The sequence below is a fragment of the Rana temporaria genome, chromosome 7 (genome assembly GCF_905171775.1).
Source record: "Rana temporaria chromosome 7, aRanTem1.1, whole genome shotgun sequence".
NCBI classification, from domain to species: Eukaryota; Metazoa; Chordata; class Amphibia; order Anura; family Ranidae; genus Rana; species Rana temporaria.
The window spans coordinates 211724083-211739263 of record NC_053495.1 but is presented as its reverse complement, the minus strand read 5'-3'; the positions used below and the strand labels follow the sequence as shown (position 1 = coordinate 211739263).

The 15181-nt window shown below is 53.3% G+C and overlaps 1 protein-coding gene across 5 annotated transcripts in view; it reads right to left on the bottom strand.

Moving 5' to 3' along the window:
* The window catches only part of KIF2C (kinesin family member 2C), a 38295-nt gene extending 23851 nt beyond the window's left edge, over nucleotides 1-14444 (bottom strand). Inside the window, exons 1-5 of one of the 5 annotated variants that reach the window (XM_040360964.1) lie at nucleotides 14185-14444; nucleotides 12912-13006; nucleotides 7627-7731; nucleotides 5640-5694; nucleotides 2195-2239 (exon numbers count right to left, since the gene is read on the bottom strand). In XM_040360964.1, coding sequence (XP_040216898.1) covers nucleotides 2195-2239; nucleotides 5640-5694; nucleotides 7627-7731; nucleotides 12912-13006; nucleotides 14185-14248 — 364 coding nt within the window. In that variant the 5' untranslated portion in view covers nucleotides 14249-14444. Of the gene's footprint in view, nucleotides 1-2194; nucleotides 2240-5639; nucleotides 5695-7626; nucleotides 7732-8966; nucleotides 9038-12911; nucleotides 13007-14184 lie in introns of those variants that run through there. The other 4 variants (XM_040360965.1, XM_040360967.1, XM_040360966.1 and 1 more) reach the window with 4 other exon arrangements.
* Between the last annotated feature and the right edge of the window lie 737 nt (nucleotides 14445-15181).

The window sequence follows — 15181 nt, the reverse complement described above, 5'->3', positions numbered from 1 at the left end:
CTGCGCCTGGACAGTACACCCCCAGCGGTACCAAGGTAAGGGCAGCACGCCCCCCAGGGATGAACGCAGACTTCATGCATTCCATGCGTACGGCTCTAAACCTTCATGCCGCTAGGTGCACGGTCCAGCCTCAGATCTTTACAGGCTGCCGGCAGAGTGACGGCCCGCCCACACCTAAATGCTGGAGGGGAGGAATGCCCGTGTGTATGGGCGCCCTACATGCCCAGATAGTGACCCAAGGATCAAACAGCCTTTAAAACCAGGTCCGCAATGGCCGCCTCCCCATTCCTGTCCTCAGATTCACGTTAAAGAAGAACTCCGCTTAATATAAGAAATGTTCATTTTTGGAGGGATGGATTGTTCCTCGTCCGCCGGTATGGGGGCCAAGCACCCCCCCCCCCCCCTATGATCTGAACCTTCATGATAAACCTCCCACGATGGCAGCATCAGCTTCACTCTCAGCAAGCCGTGTCGGGACCCGGAGGGGAGGAATCAGATGCAGACAACTCACATGAAAAGGTGCCCGTTACCGCCCCCGTCCCATCTAATTGTGTGGCAGAGTTCTTCTTTAATGTGCAAAGTTAATAGTTAAACCTTAACCAATCGGAAAGCCCTTTTTCAAAATCAATGCATCTACAGCACACAGAGATCTGACCGATTGGGATTAAAGCAATTTGTATATCAAATGTGCTCTTTGCGTGGAAAAAAGAAAAGAAAGTGAATATTGTGACTTCCTATAAGTCGATTATCCAGAACCCCATTCCCTGCAGAGATAGGACCAGAAGGATGAGGTGGGGGGGGGCAGCCAATAGAAGAGCTGGGAATGTCAATGAACGGAAAAAAAAAAAAAAAAAAAAAAAATCACAAAGGCCCCCCCCCCCCATGTAAAAAAACTGAACAAGGATTCACTTATAACAATCACACTTCACCAGCACACAACTGCTTGGATTATATTGTCCTACAGCAGAGCTTACACTCCAACGTCCCCTCCCCCACCCCATAATATAGCTCCGAAATAGAACACAGACAGTCACATCAGTCTCTGTACAGAGGAGCTTACACTCCAATGTCCCCTCCCCCTACTATTATACATTTACATAGCTCTGACATACCGCAGTGCTGTACAGAGATCACTGAGCCATTCACATCAGTCTCTGTGCCAGAGGAGCTTACACTCTAATTCCCCCCCCAGTCACATCAGTCTCTGTACAGAGGAGCTTACACTCCAATGTCCCCTCCCCCCACAGTAACACCATTATACATTTATATAGCTCCGACATATACTGCAGTGCTGTACAGAGATCACTGAGCCATTCACATCAGCCTCTGTGCCAGAGGAGCTTACACTCTAATTCCCCCCCCAGTCACATCAGTCTCTGTACAGAGGAGCTTACACGCCAATGTCCCCTCCCCCCACAGTAACACCATTATACATTTATATAGCTCCGACATATACTGCAGTGCTGTACAGAGGACACTGAGCCAGTCACATCAGTCTCTGTACAGAGGAGCTTACACTCTACTGTACCCTCCCGCCCCCCCACAGTCACATCAGTCTCTGTACAGAGGAGCTTACACGCCAATGTCCCCCCCTCCCCCCCCCAGTCACATCAGTCTCTGTACAGAGGAGCTTACACTCTACTGTACCCTCCCCCCCCTCCCCCCACAGTCACATCAGTCTCTGTACAGAGGAGCTTACACTCTAATGTCCCCTCCCCCCCACACATCAGTCTCTGTACAGAGGAGCTTACACTCTAATGTCCCCTCCCCCCCACACATCAGTCTCTGTACAGAGGAGCTTGCAATGTCTGACATGTGCTATAGGCAGCACAACATACGTGGACATGTCTCTGGTAACAGGTGGAAGTCCTGTCCGGACTTGATCCAGAGACCCCAGCGCTGGGAGGGAACCACCACGCTGTCACAGGAGAACATGGGGGGGGGGGTGGAGACCTGGTGCTCCCAGCTTCCATACATCCCCCCCCCCCCCCGGTGTATACTTTATAGGGCTGAGCTGACAATGGCTGCGTCCACCATTGAGAACGCAGGCAGGAGAACCGACGACGGAGGAGGAGCCTGCTCAGTGCTCACGGCTCTCTGTACAAGGTGAAGGGGCTCTGGATAATCTGCGGCAGGGTGAAGGAGGGTGATGGGAGAAGCAGCCACCCCGTGGGGGGGGGGGGGTCCCCGTTACCTGTCTGAGCTGCACTCTCAACACCGACCCCTGTTGTAGCAGTCACTTCAGGAACATAAAGAGTGAGGACAGATTAGGCTCAGTTGTCAGTCATGAAAAATTCACAATTCAGTCGTGTAATGTGATCTCCCCACCAAACCTACACACAGTTTGTACATGACAGGTGACAAGGCCATTTTTTTAAGTGCAGTACCTACTACCGCCTGCAGCTGTGGGGGGGGCGCTTCAAGAAAGTCTTTAGGTTAACCCCTGAAGCCGTGCATTTTAATAAACCCTTGTATAAACTCCAATTATATATGGAAAAAGGAGAACAGTTGTATTTATTTACATACGCGGGCTCAGCTTCCTACTTTGTGCTTCATTGTTATTCTATTGGAGCTCAAATCCAAGAGGAACCATCACAGGAGAATTCAGGAGGAGGGCTAACCACTTCAATACCCAGCCAGAGTCACATGACGTCCTGGGCTTTGTGCGGCGATATCTGAATGATGGGGGCAGCTAGAGGCATCTTTCAGATATTCTTTAGTGCCGGCGATTCTGTGCACCATAAGAACGATCATAGCGGCGGTTCCGAAGCTTGATCGTTCTTATATGCGGCGGGAGGGGACACCCCCCCCCCCTCCCATCCTGTGCTTCTTCGGGCTCTTCCGTGCCATCGGGTGCCCGGAGAAAGAATCGTCTGGCGCAGGCTAGTAAGCATAGAGATGGCCCGGGCGCGATGTGATGATGTCACGCCCGGGTACCCGGAAGTAAACAAAGCCGCGATTGCGGTTAGTAAGCAACACTAATCATGAGATCGGTGAAATTTCCTCACAATCTCATGCTTTCCAGTTGGAGGAGAGATGTGGGGGGAGGGGGAGGTCTTATTGACTCCGCATCTCTCCATAAAGAGGACCTGTCACACACATTTCCTATTACAAGGGATTTTTACATTCCTTGTAATAGGAATAAGTGTTAAAAAAAATAAACAAAAGTGTAAAATAAAAAATTTGAAATGCCCCTGTCCCCGGTAGCCCGCGCGCAGAAGCGACCGCACACATAAGTCCCGCCCACATAGGTAAACTCCGTTCAAACCACATATGTGAGGTATCGCCGCGTGCGTTAGAGTGCCAGCAACAATTCTAGCACTAGACCTCTGTAAATCTAGACTGGTGACCTGTAAAAATGTTCAAAGCGTCGCCTATGGAGATTTTTAAGTACCGAAGTTTGGTGCCATTCCATGTGTGGCGCAATTTTAAAGTGTGACATGTTAGGTATCTATTGACTCGGTGTAACTTCATCTTTCATATTCCCAAAAAAAAAAAAAATTGGGCTAACTTTACTGTTTTGTTATTTAATTCATGAAACCATTTTTTTCCCCAAAAAAAAAAGTGTTTGAAAAATAGCGCAAATACCGTGCAAGCTAAAACGTTGCAATGACAGTCGTTTTATTCCCTAGGGTGTCATAGATAGATTATATATATATATATATATATAATGTTTGGGGGTTCTGCATAATTTTCTAGCAGAATGATGATTTTTACATGTAGGAGAGAAGCGCCTAATAGTCCCCCGGTATTGAAGTGGTTAACAAAATCCAAATTCATACCAGTAGGCTCCGCCTCCCAGGGACCGGTCACTTCATGTCAATGTGTATGAAAATGCACAGATACACATGCGTTTTCCCATGCACTGCGGTGAGTGGGACGGTGTGAAAGGACCCCCCCAGTTTGCAAGGATAAATCTGGAACCAATCAGAACTAAAATGATGTCGGTCTCCGTAGAAACAAGACTTCACCCTTTATTATCTAGCAGCAGGATGGTTGCTATGGGCAACTGAACACAACTCCCCTCCAAAACATCTATATCAGGACAAGACATCCGACCCCCAGGACTGGACTCGGGCCACAGTGACACTTCCTCAATAGATCACATTTCAGCCGTAAAAAAAACACCCGAAAATAGAAAGAAGCAGCCGAGCGAGTCGTATGGAAAGGTAATCAAGAGACTATTTATAACCCCCCACCCCCCCCCCCCCCCATTACATCAGATCCAGGGAGAGCGGGCACCGACGGAGGATGGGCACCGACGGAGGATGGGCACCACCCCCCCCCCCCCCCCATTACATCAGATCCAGGGAGAGTGAACACTGACAGAGGATGAACGCCACCACCCCCCCCCCCCGTACGGTGACAACAGAGGGCCACCACTTCACATACCCCTCATTACATCAGATGTAGGGAAAGCGGCACTGACCCCACAACAGGGAAAGGCCCCCACCTCACTGACCCCTCCCCCAATTCATAGTGGCAACAGAGGGCCAGCACCTCACTGACCCCTCCCCCAATTCATAGTGATAGAGGGCCCCCACCTCACTGATCTCTCCCAATTCATAGTGACAACAGAGGGCCCCCACCTCACTGATCTCTCCCAATTCATAGCGACAACAGAGGGCCAGCACCTCAGACACCCCCCCAATCCATAGTGACAGAGGGCCACCACCAGACACCTGCCCAATCCATAGTGACAGAGGGCCACCACAGACACCCCCCCAATCCATAGTGACAGAGGGCCACCACCAGACACCTGCCCAATCCATAGTGACAGAGGGCCACCACCAGACACCTGCCCAATCCATAGTGACAGAGGGCCACCACAGACACCTGCCCAATCCATAGTGACAGAGGGCCACCACAGACACCTGCCCAATCCATAGTGACAGAGGGCCACCACCACAGATACCCCCCCATTCATAGAGACAGGGCCAGCGCCTCACTGACACCCTCAATTCATAGTGACAGGAGGCCACCTCACTGACCCGTTCATGGTAACAGAAAGGTCACCACATCACTGCCCCCCCTTTAAGGCGACAACAGAAGGGTCACCACCTCACAGACCCCTTCCCGGCAACAGAGGAAGGCCACCACCTCACTGATCTCTCCCAATTCATAGTGACAAAGGAGGATGGCCACCACCTCACTGATCTCTCCCAATTCATAGTGACAAAGGAGGATGGCCACCACCTCACTGATCTCTCCCAATTCATAGTGACAAAGGAGGATGGCCACCACCTCACTGATCTCTCCCAATTCATAGTGACAAAGGAGGATGGCCACCACCTCACTGATCTCTCCCAATTCATAGTGACAAAGGAGGATGGCCACCACCTCACTGATCTCTCCCAATTCATAGTGACAAAGGAGGATGGCCACCACCTCACTGCCCCCCGACCCCAATGACATCATAGGAAGGCCACCCCAAGCCATGAACATCCCTTGTGATAGCAAGAGCTGTGACAGGTCCTCTTTATAGAGAGATATATGGGAGGGGGTCCATTAGATCCCAGATGTCTGCTCTGGCCTCCACTGCAGACAATCAAACTGTTCCCCCCCCCCCAAAACAAAAATCGGCCTACAGCCAACATTAATACAGAGAAATGGCGGCATCGGACGGACGCAGATCTCACCTTCTTTAGTCAGTCCAGGAATTCTGGAGGAGGTTTTGCGTCTTTGATTTTGCTGCTGGGAAAATACAAATAAAGTTTAAAAAAAAAAAATCTTTGTAGAATCCCTAAAATTTTTCTATTTTTTTTTTATTAAAGCGGATGTGCCACTAAAAAATATATATTAAAAGCCAGCAGCTACAAATACTGCAGCTGCTGACTTTTAATATTAGGACACTTACCTGTCCTGGAGTCCAGCGCCGATCGCAGCAGAGCACGAGCGATCGCTCGTCTCTCTGCTGCTCCCCCCGCCATCCACGGTGAGGGAACCAGGAAGTGAAGCGCTCCGGCTTCACTGCCCGGTTCCCTACGGCGCATGCGCGAGTCGCGCTGCGCCCACCGATTGGCTCCCGCTGTGTGCTGGGAGCCGAGTGTTCCCAGCATACAACGGGGGACGGACGGGAAGCAGAGAAAAAACCCGTCTTTTGCCCGTATCGTAGGGCCGGAAGTGGGTGCAGATACCTGTCTGTAGACAGGTATCTGCACCCCCCTCCCCCCTGAAAGGTGTTAAATGTGACACCGGAGGGGGGGAGGGTGCCAATCAGCGGGACTCCACTTTAGAGTGGAGATCCGCTTTAAATACCAAACACACCATTATGTGAGCGCCGCTCAGACCTTGGAAATTCCCACCAAGGCGCTTCAAGGGGTGGTAAGAGACAGGCGGGGGGGGCAACATTCCAGAAATCCCTCTTTTTAGGCGGCAATCACACTTGTGCGATTCGTCATGCGACAAAAGACAAGTCGCAGCCGATTCTTCTACATGGCGACCTGTGAAAGTCGGTGCGTTTCAGTGCCGCCACTACTTTGATGCGACTTTTAATACAACCACGACCCATGGGGGTGTAGAGTTGCAGAAAAAAGTGGAAATTGTGCGCCTTGAGACGCTCGAATGTGAATGGAGCCTAAATTCAGGTCTCTCTCCCTCCCCGATCAGGTGTCCGGGGCAGCTGCAGGGGAGAAGAGGAAGTGCTGACAACAGTTGGGCCATTGAAGCCTATGGGTGACATCACCGCTCCAGGCTTTACCAGCCAGTCATATGATCTCCCGTGTCAGCTGCAGGGGAGAGTAGAGAGCACCGACAATGGCTGGTAAAGCCTGGAGCGGTGACGTCACCCATAGGCTTCAATTGCCCATATGTTGTCAACGCTTCCTCATCTCCCCTGCAGCTGGCTGAAAACAAGAGCCAGATTATGTGACGTCACCCATAGGCTTCAATGGCCCATATGTTGTCAGCACTTCCTCTTCTCCCCTGTTTCAGTCATCTGCAGGAGAACCCGATCACGTGACTGATCAGCGACATCACAGACTTCAAATATCCTGTCCATTCTTGGTGCTCCCTCCTCTCCCCTGCAGCTGGCGGAAAACAGGAGAGCCAATCACGTGACTGATCAGTGACATCACAGACTTCAAATATCCCGTCCATTCTCAGTACTCCCTCCTCTCCCCTGCAGCTGGCTAACAGGAGAGGAAAATAATGTGACGTCACCCGATATGCTTCCACGGCCCAACCGTTTGTCACTGCTCTCTCCTCTCCCCTGCAGCCGCGGCAGGGGATTCACATGACCGGACTGAAGTGACCCGACGATACACACATCTCTCTTACACAGGGATTAGAAGGGGGGGGGGGGGGACAGTTTTAAGACAAGTTCGGTTTAAGCTGCAATTTCACTTTAAAGCTCAACTCCCACCAGAACTTCGGTTCTCTAGACTGGGACGGGTTAGAATTGCAAAGCGTCCCGTCTCTGAACACTGCCAGCTGAAGGAGCAGCCGTCCACCTCTTACATGTTTCAGGCACCGGGGACTAGGAGTGAAAGATTTTTGAAGTCAGTTTTCCTGCAGAGGGAGGAGCTCAGCAGCGTGGAAAATACGCACACAGGCCAATGAGGCGGCGACTAGAGAGAAAGCTGCAGTCCGATTGGTGTACAACCCCCCACCCTCCCCCCCTCTTACCTGTGCGGCCATGTTCCTCTGTGGGGGCATATTCTCCTTACTGGGGGGGTCATACGCAGCTTCCAGCAGTTCGGGGTTCACCGACACCACATCCGCAAACAAGATCTGCAATCAGAGGATCAGAGTTCAGACCACAGGAGAGAGAGACAACACCAGAGAGGACACTACAATAGACTGTTAGAGCCCATCTCTGGAGATACTCAGTATGGAGGGCATTACAGGACACTCATCAGGAGGAGGAGGGATCAGTGACTTGTCACATGTAGCCACGCCCCCACATAGTTAGAATCACCCCCTAGGACACACTTTAATCTCTTCCTCACTCCCTACAGGTTAACCCCCTTCCCTGCCAGTGTCATTTACACAGTACCGTATTTATCCTCATAGCGTGCACCGGCGTATATCACGCACCCCCAACCTAGAAGGGAAAAAAAAATAAAAAAATACTTAGTTTGAATGTCCCTCGTCGGTGTCTTGCCCGGCGGCCTTGTCCGGTCCGGCGTCCGTCTGCGGCCTCGGTGGTGTCCTCCCCGCTTCTCCCGCGCTGTTTTTGAGCCGATCCCCGCGCTGTGTTTGAACGCTGCCGCCGACATATACCGAGCGCAGTACACTCGGGCACGCTCGTCTCCTCTCGCATCGAGGTGGCACAGGGCGTGACCGCGATTGGAGCAGAGCCTGGCCGAGTGTACTGCGCTCGGTATATGTCGTGGCGTTCAAACACAGCGCGGGAAGCGGGTATCGGCGTATATCGCGCACCCACGATTTTCCCCTTATTTTAAGGGGAAAAAAGTGCGCGGTATACGCCGCCAAATACAGTAATTAGTGCATTTGTATAGCTATGATCGCTGTATAAATGACAATGGTCCCAAAAATGTGTCAAGTGTCCACCATGTCACGGTCATGATAAAAAAAAAAAAAAAATAAAAGCCATAAAACTATCCATTTTGTAGACGCTATAACTTTTGTGCAAACCAAGCAAACGCTTATTGCAATTTTTTTTTCCCCCAAAAATATGTAGAAGAATACATATCGGCCTAAACGGAGGAAATATAAATAAATATATATTTCAAAATTGTCGCTCTATTTTTGTTTATAACGCAAAATCGCAGAGGTGATCAAATACCATCAAAAGAAAGCTCTATTTGTGGGGGGAAAAAAAAAAAAAAAAAAAAGCCAGTTTTGTTTGGGAGCCACGTCGCATGACCGCGCAATTGTCAGTTAAAGCGACAGTGCCGAATCACAAAAAAATGGCCTGGTCTTTGGGCAGCCAAATCCTCCGGGGCTGTAGTGGTTAAGACAGTTAGGATGATACTTTTATTGCAGATTTTAGGTGCACTCACCTCTCATTTCTTTCCATCCCGATAGTAAAAAAACAAAACCAACATACACAAACAGAGCAAAAAAAAAAAAAAAAAAAAAAAAGACACCACCCAGCACAGCGGGGGATGGGAGAGGTGCAGCTGATCGGCTTGCAGGTAAATCCACAGGAGGGGCGCAGAGTCAGGGCCCCCGTGTCAGCAGGACACCCCCCGATGTGTGCACGGCCCCCGCACTTCCCAGCAGCTAATCTTAGTAAATCTCTAATCGGATGCCGGGGAAGGTGTTGGATTACCTCCAGTTATTTCAGGAAAGCTTCGCCCCGCGTTCCCTGCCGCCAGCCAGCGCCTGTACTGACACCCGTAGCAATCCCCCCCCCCCCCCCCCAATCTTCCCACCATCCCGGGGGTCACCAGCTTGGGGTGACTTGTACAGAAATGGCAGGTGGGGGGGGGGGGGGGACAAGAGACCCAAACAAGGTTGGAAAATGTCCGGCAATTGGATGAGTAGGAAAATCTCTCCTCAGCAGACTATAGTGTATTTGGGGGGGGTCCTGTGTACAGTTTATAAAAAGGGATGTACAGTCAGCATCTGTATGAACAAATTGAATGGTGGTAGGGGGGGGGGGGATAAAAAAAAAACGAAACGTTTGATAGATGGAAAAGAGAATGACACATTGATAGAAGATTTCCTCAGATGACAATCTGTGGAAGAGCGCCCTCCTGAGGTGGGGGTAAAATGTGAATATGGTTAACCCTTTACCTGCCAGGCACAGCTTCCCATTTGGCACCACAAAGGGCCATTTAAGGTACAGACATTGGAAGCCGTCAGATGACCCCCAGCAAGTTACTGTAGGCAAGACCTCTGGTGCCCCAGGAGGGTACAAGCTGGGCAACAGAAAGCCCCCCCCCCCCCCAAGGAGGATGCAAGCTGGGCAACAGAAAGCCGCCCCCCCCCCCAAGGAGGATGCAAGCTGGGCAACAGAAAGCCCCCCCCCAAGGAGGATGCAAGCTGGGCAACAGAAAGCCGCCCCCCCCCCCCCCCCCAAGGAGGATGCAAGCTGGGCAACAGAAAGCCCCCCCCCCCCCAAGGGGGAGGCAAGCTGGGCAACAAAAAGCCCCCCCCCCCCCCCAAGGAGGATGCAAGCTGGGCAACAGAAAGCCCCCCCCCCCCCAAGGAGGATGCAAGCTGGGCAACAGAAAGCCCCCCCCCCAAGGAGGATGCAAGCTGGGCAACAGAAAGCCCCCCCCCCCCCAAGGAGGATGCAAGCTGGGCAACAGAAAGCCGCCCCCCCCCCCCCCCCAAGGAGGATGCAAGCTGGGCAACAGAAAGCCCCCCCCCCCCCAAGGAGGATGCATGCTGGTTAACAGAAAGCCCCCCCCCCCCCAAGGAGGATGCAAGCTGGGCAACAGAAAGCCCCCCCCCCCCAAGGAGGATGCAAGCTGGGCAACAGAAAGCCCCCCCCCCCCCCAAGGAGGATGCAAGCTGGGCAACAGAAAGCCCCCCCCCAAGGAGGATGCAAGCTGGGCAACAGAAAGCCCCCCCCCCCCCCAAGGAGGATGCAAGCTGGGCAACAGAAAGCCCCCCCCCCCCCCCCAAGGAGGATGCAAGCTGGGCAACAGAAAGCCCCCCCCCCCAAGGAGGATGCAAGCTGGGCAACAGAAAGCCCCCCCCCCCCAAGGAGGATGCAAGCTGGGCAACAGAAAGCCCCCCCCCCCCCCCCAAGGAGGATGCAAGCTGGGCAACAGAAAGCCCCCCCCCCCCCCCCAAGGAGGATGCAAGCTGGGCAACAGAAAGCCCCCCCCCCCCCAAGGAGGATGCAAGCTGGGCAACAGAAAGCCCCCCCAAGGAGGATGCAAGCTGGGCAACAGAAAGCCCCCCCCCCAAGGAGGATGCAAGCTGGGCAACAGAAAGCCCCCCCAAGGAGGATGCAAGCTGGGCAACAGAAAGCCCCCCCCCCCCCCCCAAGGAGGATGCAAGCTGGGCAACAGAAAGCCCCCCCCCCAAGGAGGATGCAAGCTGGGCTACAGAAAGCCGCCCCCCCCCAAGGAGGATGCAAGCTGGGCAACAGAAAGCCCCCCCCCCCAAGGAGGATGCAAGCTGGGCAACAGAAAGCCCCCCCCCCCCCAAGGAGGATGCAAGCTGGGCAACAGAAAGCCCCCCCCCCAAGGAGGATGCAAGCTGGGCAACAGAAAGCCCCCCCCCCCCCCCCCAAGGAGGATGCAAGCTGGGCAACAGAAAGCCCCCCCAAGGAGGATGCAAGCTGGGCAACAGAAAGCCCCCCCCCCAAGGAGGATGCAAGCTGGGAAACAGAAAGCCCCCCCCCCCCCAAGGAGGATGCAAGCTGGGCAACAGAAAGCCCCCCCCCCCCCCCAAGGAGGATGCAAGCTGGGCAACAGAAAGCCCCCCCCCCCCCCAAGGAGGATGCAAGCTGGGCTACAGAAAGCCGCCCCCCCCCCAAGGAGGATGCAAGCTGGGCAACAGAAAGCCCCCCCCCCCAAGGAGGATGCAAGCTGGGCAACAGAAAGCCCCCCCCCCCCAAGGAGGATGCAAGCTGGGCAACAGAAAGCCCCCCCCCCCCCCCCCCAAGGAGGATGCAAGCTGGGCAACAGAAAGCCCCCCCCCCCCCCCCCCCAAGGAGGATGCAAGCTGGGCAACAGAAAGCCCCCCCCAAGGAGGATGCATGCTGGTTAACAGAAAGCCCCCCCCCCCAAGGAGGATGCAAGCTGGGCAACAGAAAGCCCCCCCCCCAAGGAGGATGCAAGCTGGGCAACAGAAAGCCCCCCCCCCCCCCAAGGAGGATGCAAGCTGGGCAACAGAAAGCCCCCCCCCCCCCCCCAAGGAGGATGCAAGCTGGGCAACAGAAAGCCCCCCCCCCCCCCCCAAGGAGGATGCAAGCTGGGCTACAGAAAGCCGCCCCCCCCCCCAAGGAGGATGCAAGCTGGGCAACAGAAAGCCCCCCCCCCAAGGAGGATGCAAGCTGGGCAACAGAAAGCCCCCCCCCCCCCCAAGGAGGATGCAAGCTGGGCAACAGAAAGCCCCCCCCCCCCCCCCAAGGAGGATGCAAGCTGGGCAACAGAAAGCCCCCCCCCCCCCCCCCCAAGGAGGATGCAAGCTGGTTAACAGAAAGCCCCCCCCCCCAAGGAGGATGCAAGCTGGGCAACAGAAAGCCCCCCCCAAGGAGGATGCATGCTGGGTAACAGAAAGCCCCCCCCCCCAAGGAGGATGCAAGCTGGGCAACAGAAAGCCCCCCCCCCCCCCCCCCAAGGAGGATGCAAGCTGGGCAACAGAAAGCCCCCCCCCCAAGGAGGATGCAAGCTGGGCAACAGAAAGCCACCCCCAAGGAGGGTGCAAGCTGGGCAATAAAAGTTCTGGAAGCCGTCAGGTGACCCCCAACTGGATTTTGGGGGCAATGGAAACTCTTTAAGGACTGCATGAAGATAAAGCAGGTATGGGACTCGTCACCCCAGAAGATTATACAAGGCAGTAGAAGTTCTCAGGTGACCCGGGGAGGGTATATAGGTGGGCAATAGAAGATCCCTGGTGACCCCAGGAGGGTATATAGGTGGGCAATAGAAGATCCCTGGAGACCCCAGGAGGGAATATAGGTGGGCAGCAGAAGTGCTAGCGACACCAGAATAGTTACACACGCAACGGAAGCCCCTCCGGTAATCTCAGCAAGTATAACAGGCAATGGAATCTCAGGTAACTCCCAGCAGGGCATAGCAGGTAAAGGGGGCTCCTATGGGACCCCAGCAGTACAGAAGATCTCTAGCAACTCCGAGAGAGGGGAGAAGAAAAAAAAAAAAAAAAAAAAAAAAGATTACATTTGCGAGTGACTCTTTTACATTGCGCCTCAAAGAGAACCACCAGTCACCCCCCCCATATTCTACCTCCAGGGCTCACATTATACTTCCCCCTCCCCGACAGGTCCTCTTCATCTCCACTCAGCTATGGGGGGCACTTACCTCCTTCCCTTTACTTATATCCGATTCCTTCCACTCCACATGGACGGAGGCCCGGTCCGGGTTGACGGAGGTCACGCTGGCAGTGTGGACCAGCCCTGGAACACACAAGAGATGTAGTGAGAGGGACAGGCAGGATATATAGAATACCATATAGGAGGCAACGAGGACTGTATTATAATACATACATGGATGAGTCCCCCCCTTTACCGGTACCAGGCTGGAACCCCTTTATTAGGGTCTCCCCCTTGCCAGTACCAGGCTGGACCCCCTTTATTAGGGTCCCCCTTGCCAGTACCAGGCTGGACCCTCCCCCTTTATTAGGGTCCCCCTTGCCAGTACCAGGCTGGAACCCCTTTATTAGGGTCTCCCCCTTGCCAGTACCAGGCTGGACCCCCTTTATTAGGGTCCCCCTTGCCAGTACCAGGCTGGACCCCCTTTATTAGGGTCCCCCTTGCCAGTACCAGGCTGGACCCCCTTTATTAGGGTCCCCCTTGCCAGTACCAGGCTGGACCCTCCCCCTTTATTAGGGTCCCCCTTGCCAGTACCAGGCTGGACCCTCCCCCTTTATTAGGGTCCCCCTTGCCAGTACCAGGCTAGACCACCCCTTATTAGGGTCCCCCTTGCCAGTGCCAGGATGGACCCCCTTTATTAGGGTTCCCTCTTGCCAGTACCAGGTTTGAGCCCCTTTATTAGGCACCCCTTGCCAGTACCAGGCTGGACCCTCCCCCTTTATTAGGGTCCCCCCTTGCCAGTACCAGGCTGGACCCCCCCTTTAGTAGGGTGCCCCCCCTTGCCAGTACCAGGCTGGATCCCCTTTTATTAGGCCCCCCTTGCTAGAATACATATAAAAAGAGAAAAAATAATTCTCTCTCATCACCACCCCCACATATATTTGTATTAACAACCCCCCCATTGGAAAAAAAATATTATATATATATATATATATATATATATATATATATATATATATATATATATATATATATATATATATATATATATATATATATATATATTCAATGCTTCTATAAAGATTATATTACAATTAGAACTCTGTTGGCAGCACGTTGCCTCCGGACACAGCGCCCCTGGCGGTAGGACAACCGTACTTCACACAGTATAATGATTGACACTCCCTGCAGCCAATCACTTCTGCGCTCGGGCTCGTCTTGTCAGACGTCCGTCCAATCAGAGGCCTCAGCGGCCGGTGTAGTGGGCGGGGAATGTGTTTGAAAACTCGAACTGTGTAACGGAGCCCGGCCCGGTAACTCACCATTACTCCGCAATATCTTTATGACCATCCCGGGCACCATCCTGTTCACTATCAGCTGCTCCATGACACGGCGCCGTAAACCGGGAGAGAGAGAAACGAGATCCGCCTTCACACAGCACACGTCTCTGTATACACCGAGGAAGGAGGACGAGGCGTTCCGTGTCTCCTGTCAGCCCCCCTACAATCCGTACCGATAAACACAGCGATCTCCGCACCTCCGGCCCCGCTCACCCGCCGCCACTTTTTAAACAAATGCACGCCTCCCGGCTACGTCATCACGTATCACGGCACGCACAGAGCTCAATACAAATTCCCACTGCGCATGCCCGGCCATCTTTGTTCCTAAGAGCGCGAGCCTGATCTTCACAGATGTCTCCTTCACAGGAGCCATTTTACCTGAGTCCGCCCGTGTACCGAACGTGAGATCGGTTCTTCGACAAAATGGCCTCGCAGTGACATAAGGGCAGACCGCTGTCCTGTCAGTTTAGGCGACCCGTTCCGATTTCGTAACAGAAGTGACGTCTTGTCACCGCCATCTTGGTGCACCCCGCACTCGCCTACACTAAGCCTACAAGTCTGAAGTCGCCAAGCGGACATCTTTTTACACCCACCGAAATCTTGTATTTCACACGTATTTTTAACCAGTAAACTGAACTTATATTGTGAAATACAGAATTCAGAACTCGTAACGCTTACGCTGCTTTCACACTGAGGCTCTATTGCGCTAAAAATAGTGCCTGCAATGCGCCTGAAAAGAGTCGCTCCTTTCTATCCAGTGTGAAAGCCCTGCGTTGCGCTGGCGGGACGCTAAATAAAATCCTACCAGCCGCATCTTTGAGGCGCAGTAAAAATACCGCTCCTATAGTGCCCCCTGCCCATTGAAAACAATGGGGTAGCGCCTCCAACCTGCCCACAAAACGCTGCAACGAGGCATTTTTGCCGGCAGTTTTAACCCTTTTTCGACCACAAACAAAACAAGACAAGTTCATGGCCAACG